At 38.6% G+C, this 6,726-nt stretch overlaps 1 protein-coding gene across 1 annotated transcript; it reads right to left on the reverse strand.

The window, feature by feature from the left end:
* Nucleotides 1-1,584: 1,584 nt before the first annotated feature.
* hp (haptoglobin) lies at nucleotides 1,585-5,246 on the reverse strand. The gene is made up of 4 exons (XM_088938891.1): nucleotides 5,139-5,246; nucleotides 4,432-4,499; nucleotides 3,573-3,850; nucleotides 1,585-2,424 (listed from the first exon to the last, which is right to left on the reverse strand). The coding sequence occupies exons 1-4, from the start codon at nucleotides 5,141-5,143 to the stop codon at nucleotides 1,918-1,920; spliced, it is 858 nt and encodes a 285-aa protein (XP_088795017.1). The 5' UTR covers nucleotides 5,144-5,246; the 3' UTR covers nucleotides 1,585-1,917.
* Nucleotides 5,247-6,726: the final 1,480 nt, after the last annotated feature.

The raw sequence follows: 6,726 nt of genomic DNA on the forward strand, positions 1-6,726 counted from the left end.
TTAGATTCTACAAATGCAAAATAAAGCTTTTTGGATTTGCTTCGAGTTATGGGAAAAATCAAAACGTAATGATCTTGAGAACACTGACTGCCCCAGGCTGCAAAATCTGAGTGGTGACGCCCACCCGAGAAAAAACACTAAGCAAAAAGAGTTTTGTAAGAAGAAACTTTCTGTTATTGGGAGAAAAAGTAAGTTCTTGACAAAGTCAAATGATGGCCAGAAGGAATGGATTATGATTTACTGTTTTCTGTTCTCCTCAATCCTTCACTGATAGGAATTCAAATGATTTTCTTTGATTCCAGACACAAATATCTTTAGCGGGGTATTCTCTAAGCTCAGTACAGCAAATTGTTTCAATTAATTTCAGTTTAGTGGAGGCGATCTTCGGATTTTGTTGAATCCCAACACTAGAGAGCTCAAGGGAAATGCAATGTTACAGGACTTCAAAAATCGCTCAGTCTGTTTCATGTTTAAAATTTGTTTTTTTTTCCAGGATTTGTCTAAGAATTGTCTATAATCAATTAGCAACATTGGTAGGGCAATGGACTCTTTTTAAACCTAGGTCTTAGGTCCATGTGCTGTGAAATTCATATCATAAATTGAGAAACGTAGAGAACAGATTGTAATGCTCACCAGTGGAACAGCACCCCTGTCTAAATCTGTTTTCAGCCTGAGCTCTTTGAATGTATCAGAGGCCTATATTTAGATAGTAACTGTGATTTTTTAAAATATTTATATATCTTATACTGTGCAAAGTCTTATTTGTCACCTATTCGCTATTATCATATAACCTACATTTTTCTAGACACAGCTCTGTGCTGCATAAAAGCTCTTCTCTTTTCAAAGCTGCACAATTTTCCATTTCCCCAAATTAAAATTCTATGAAGAACTTTCTTCTGGTTGTTTGGCACTGAATCTGCTGCCTCTTGTAAGAAAACCTTTTCTCTTGTTTCTCCTTCCTGAATTAAATTTGTCATCTAAAGCATGTTTTCCCCCTCCTGTCATGCAGAGTGTGAATTACCTGATTTTTCATGTATTGTAAACTCCTGTAACTCCTTCTGACTTATTGCTAAACATAATGAAATATACAAATGAGCCTTGAAAAGCTGTTAATGGAATTTGATTTAAAATTGAAGATGAACAAATCAAAAGGAAGACTTTGCAAGATGGTTCATGTTTAATTTACAATAATTATAAAAGGCTCAGATGTTTCCAGACAGAGCTCATTCTTCAGGCAGAAGTTTTTTTTCATGCTGAGCACATGGCACTCATAGCTGTTTATTCAGAGATACTGACTAAGGGAAAAGCACTTACTACACCTAGGGGGGTGGCTGTTAATATGGACTAAGACCCATGAAAAGTCCAAATGTGAAATGAAATGCAGAGTAACACATGTATGTGACAACTAAAAAACGGTTCAATATTCAGTTTTTTTTTTACTTTGGAATTTTATTTTGTAACATACATAACAAGCTGCAATTGGAAATGTATGGTGAAATATGAGAGAATGACAATGGGCATTTCGGCACTTGCTTTTTTTTAACTAACAAGGAAGTAAAAGCAAAAGCAAAGGAGAGACAACACTAACCATCTGATCTTTTATTGCAGTTCAAAACAGAAGTGAAATGTAGCGTATGTGCGTTACAACATTTGGTGGTCATTCATCATCTTTGACTCAGATCCCGAATATTTCAGAACTAAATTTAAATAAGAAATCCAAGGTTAATGGAAGTTATTAATGTGTAAAGATCGCAGGAAAGCAAGATGAGCTGAATATTGACGGTAGAGTTTACAGTAAAGCGTCAATGAAGAAGTAGCATGAGGAGGATAATGGATAGCATAACCTATTGTGTGTTCTGTAACACTCAGTGGCAGTGAAAGTTATTTTTCTGCTCTGCTTTGTAGTGTTGACTTTCCTCACTGCTGCCCAATAACACTCTTTATCCAGGGCACGTACGCCGAGATCTTCATGAAAACGGCAAATCTCTCCACTGCGCAGCTCTTGTCAAACGAGAGGACTCCAGCCACGTACACTTTCCCATCTTTAGGGTCCTGCACAGCAAAGGCTCCTCCAGCGTCTCCAATGCACACGTCCTCCCGATAGCTGGTGGCCTCCGTGCAGAACATGGTATCATCTACGATCGGAGTGCTGCCCACCACTTGGCCACCAGAGCTGTAGGTTTCCTTACACATGGTGTGGTTTGCCACAGTTAATGTCAGGGTCTTCAGCAGCCTAGAGTACTGAAGGAGAGCATTCCTGCCCCAGCCAGACACATCACCCTGAGTGCCCATCAGGGCATAATCCTTTTCCGGCAGGGAGAGGGGCTTCACGTTACCATCCAAAAACAAATCCTCCTTCAGCCTGATCAGAGCCAGATCATTCTCCCAGTCAGAGTTGTTCTGGAAATTGGGATGCAGGAACACCTGTATTAAAAAAATGATTTGGTAAATTAGCCTTTTCTTTCTCTAAACATGTGCTACAGGGACATCCAAGGTTATCTGAATTCTGGTGGTTTACTTGTCTTTAACTTTCTGAAACATTTTCCCACATTGTGCTCCCACCTCTTGATTTTTTGAACCACATTTGATCAGCTGAAAGGATGTTGTAATGATAATTGTCTCAGTCTAAATCCAGATTTGAAGAAAGAGATCTTTTTTTGATCTGTGTTTTAGACACTGTCTGGATAAAGAGATAAATGTCTTGTGAATTCCTCTTCAGATCGCAAGGTGGTAGAGTTTTCAAATAAAACTGTTAACAGGTGGTCAAGTACTGAATTTGGAAAACAAAATACTTTTTAATTTTTCCCTGTGCTATTAGCCTAAATACCATATTTACTCTGCTTTCTGTTAGGACTTTAATATGTCGTTATGAATAATGTAGCGCATTGTTTTTAGATAATGCTTCTGTTTGTCTCTTTCTTTGAGCACCTTTGGAACAAAGGTACAGTGAGATGTTCGCTGTCTCATGCGCACGGCTGTCAGTGCTGTCTCAGTCTGTCTCTCTGACTGTCAGCTGACAGATGATTCCGATTTGATTCAAAATCGTTGAAGCCAAAATCGTTTTGGAAAAACCTAAACCACACGGAAACCTGGCCTGCCAGTTTCAAATTGTGAACAGATACAGGGCAATAAACCAGAATAATACTTAATACTGGCTCTGATGAAGAGTTTCAAAACTGCAATCTCACTCTTGTTCTCTTCCATTTCAGGACTCGAACGGTCCAGACAACAGAGCAAGCACAAGGCAAGCTGGAGTGCTCTGTTTTTGATTCATTTTTTTAAAACCACTTTCACACATTTCCTATAGGTCTCCCTCTGAAATTTTGCAAGTCACTTTTTTGGTTTGAAAAGAATGAACAGATTCTCTACAAATACAGTAGCACACTTGCTGTACCTGCCGTTTGGAGAAGGCTGTGATCTTACTGTCTTGTTCATTTACTGTTTTTGAGTTTTTTTCTGTTAAAATTCCTTATTCGCATCAAGGCGGGGTTCCGAGGCTCTGCAGAGCTTGGTTAATGTGTGTTATTGAAGCCGGCCAGCCCGAGGGGTTCAGCTGGAAGGTGTTGACTCACCTGGTCCACCTTGACCTCGTTGAATGTTTCCTCTGTCTCCCTGAGGTCAGTGATGCTCAGGTACACCTTAGGAACAGCTGGAGCCTGACCCAGGGTGGCATTGCGACTGGCGTTAGTGAAGAGGTTCCTGCCAGCGGTGAGCACCCAACGCTTACCAATCAGCGTCCCCCCTCCAATTATTTTGTCCCCCAGGGTGACAAGAGCCTGCCAGGGGACGCGGCGTGCAAGCACACCTCCTACCATACGCCGGGAGCGGAAGAGAGCCTGGAGTCTCTGCTCTGAAGAACACAACACGTTTAGCACAAAGGTAGCACGCATTTCCTCAGGTCCCATTGCTTTTCAGACAGTAAAGAAACAAAGTATTTTATTCATTTTCATGTGTATTGTTTGATAAGAACTGGTGTTCAATTGTTCCTAAGGTAATTGCAGTACACGCTATGTGCTACAGTTGAACTGTACAACAAAAGACAAAATGCTGCTTTTGAACAGAACATGATACTCAAATGCTGCAGCATGCTAATAAGAAGCTGTCTCTGCTTCTGTTTATTGGCAGCACCATTGTTAGAGGAGTGGACACAAAGGAAGATATCCAGTTATAGTCTGTAAAGAGCTTAATGCACTTGAATTCATAAATCTCTTCGTGCAGGGCTTTGCAATAGAAACAACACCCCAGAGATTCTTATTGATCTACTGTAACTAGAGCAAAATTTAAAAGAAGTGCCTGTTCAGCATAATCCTGCAGTTCAGGAAAAGGCAAAAACCTCTCATCACCCACACGTATGACACAGTCTATTTGGGACCATGATAGCTTTTGCATTTTCTTAGTTGACAGACTAGGTTATGGCTCAAAACTAATTACCTTGAATGTCAGGTTTATCTGCGAGACAGAGACCCAGAACCATCAGCAGAGCTGGCAGGGATGATGACCTGTAAGAAAGCAATTCAATCATGTTTCATAGACACTCACTCAGATAAACGCTTTGTCGCTAATTTGTCCTGAGCATTATAAGGAAAAAAGAATCTTAAGCGGACGTGCTGCAAATGTGAAATCACTGTCATATTTCCATAATCTCTCAAGCAAACATTGTACATATACAGTACCAAGATGGACTACTCATGTATCAACACCAATGTAGTATTTGGAAACAACTTTAGTTATGTGCACTTAATGGTCCTATTCTGACGGTATTTTCTGATACAGAAAAATCTGATTCTCAGGACAGATTGAATTGTTTTCGTTCTTCTCACACAAAACAAGAATAAGAAAACATTTCACATCATTATTCATTTTAAAATATCTTTGAAAGCCTTGTTAAAACTACTGCAGGAAAATGTAAATGTTTTTGACCATGAACTATAGAGTTTGTCATATTCAGACGGCAGATGTTAAATAACTTCCATAGACAAACCAAAAACGTTAATGTTTTAACATTTTAATGTTTCAAATTTAATAGTATTTTTTTCTGTAAATACCTCCAAAATGTCAAGAGTGGTTAAAATTGCTACAGGCCTGTTTGGAAATAACATTTTGATAACTGCTTTAGAAAATAAATCACTTGTACGTACCACATTTTTTGAGCCTTTGTAGATATTAAAGTGCCTTGCTGTATTCTGAAGAAGTGTCCTCTTAACAACAGGGAAATGACTTTTATACCTGCAGGGTTACAAAACACTCTTAGTATTGCACATCCTGGATATTTACAGGACAAGAACAGATGACCATTCTGGAACATTGGTTGTTCCAGCAATTCTTGCTAGCTTTTCCAAGCAAATGGCCAAAATATTTCACAATTTCAGAATTCCACATAGCAGGTGTAAACACTCCCTAAACGAATTTTCTGGAAGAACAGGCAACGTGCCCTGACTAAGAGAGACATTTCCAGTAAACGTATTAAGAAATCATTCAGTATTTTTAAAAATTAACATGAACTATGGTTAAAAAAAAAGTATTAATGTGATTTTCGTAACTACATTATAAACAATTCCGAATGATTAAACAAAGTTAAAACAAACTTAAAACTGAGACGCTGTAGTTGTGATTCAAGTCCGTTTTCCCTATATATCTAGATTTTTAATTTATTGTAATTTTGCTGCTAGCTAATGTAAGTCGCCCTAGATGAAGGCAACTGCTAAGAAAGTATTTGCTTTGCATAATAACTTTGGCAAAAGATAAAAACAGAGGAAACAATATCTGCATTAACAGAGATTAAGCCAGATATCTTCTGTGCTAAAATGTCACTTTCAGTTTAAATATGTACTGTATAATGCAGACCGGCATTTTGCATGGATGATTGTAATACTGGCTTTAGGGCATTTTTTAAATAATATGGCAGTAAAAATGTTACATTCAGATGTTTATGTACTTTATCTAGCAGTTCCATTGTTGTGTCATACACTTGCCAGATTTTATGATAATGAAGAATGAATGTGAAATTACCTAAAGAGCAATAAGTACTAAGAGTATATAAAAACAACATATCAAGCATTTGGTTGCAGCAAACTATACTACTGTACAGGTACGTGCACCATAAGGATTGGGAATGTAGATTGGAGAAATCTGACTCCGGCTGGGGTCGCTACTCCTGGCCTGGATTGAGAGAATCTTAAACAGACGCGTTGTTGTATGTGACACCTCAGGAACAGCTGGAAAGCAGGGTGATTCATCAGGAATAGTCACTTGGCTATAAGGGGAACAGTCACTCATAAACCCTCATTCATGATATTAACATAGTGTGAACTTGGCTGGACTCGGACTATAAAACCTTCTGTATCACTGTTGCAGTTTGCTAGATACTAACATAGCTAACATCCGTCCACCACAACATTCACAAACTTAACTCAGCAACCGCTCAGTCATGCTTTGTCCTTCTGGCCGGGTTGTCCACCTCTAACCAGATGACTGAAGCCAAGGATCTGATCTGCTGTGACGTGAAACTATTCTGCCTCTATGATGATCATTTTATGATTGCTGGCTTTCACTACTATATTTTTTCGTATGTGCATTTACTCAGCAAACAATACTGCTCAACCCTGCCATTGTTCTGTTAAGTTATTTTGTTTTATTTTCAATTTTCCCAGAAACAAATGAGAAAAAACATAAGAAAACGTACAGACTTTTTTAGCCCAATAGATAGTAGCCAATGGATCCAAGGCT

This window comes from Atractosteus spatula, chromosome 21 (assembly GCF_055471065.1).
Source record: "Atractosteus spatula isolate fAtrSpa1 chromosome 21, fAtrSpa1.hap1, whole genome shotgun sequence".
Taxonomy (NCBI): domain Eukaryota; kingdom Metazoa; phylum Chordata; class Actinopteri; order Semionotiformes; family Lepisosteidae; genus Atractosteus; species Atractosteus spatula.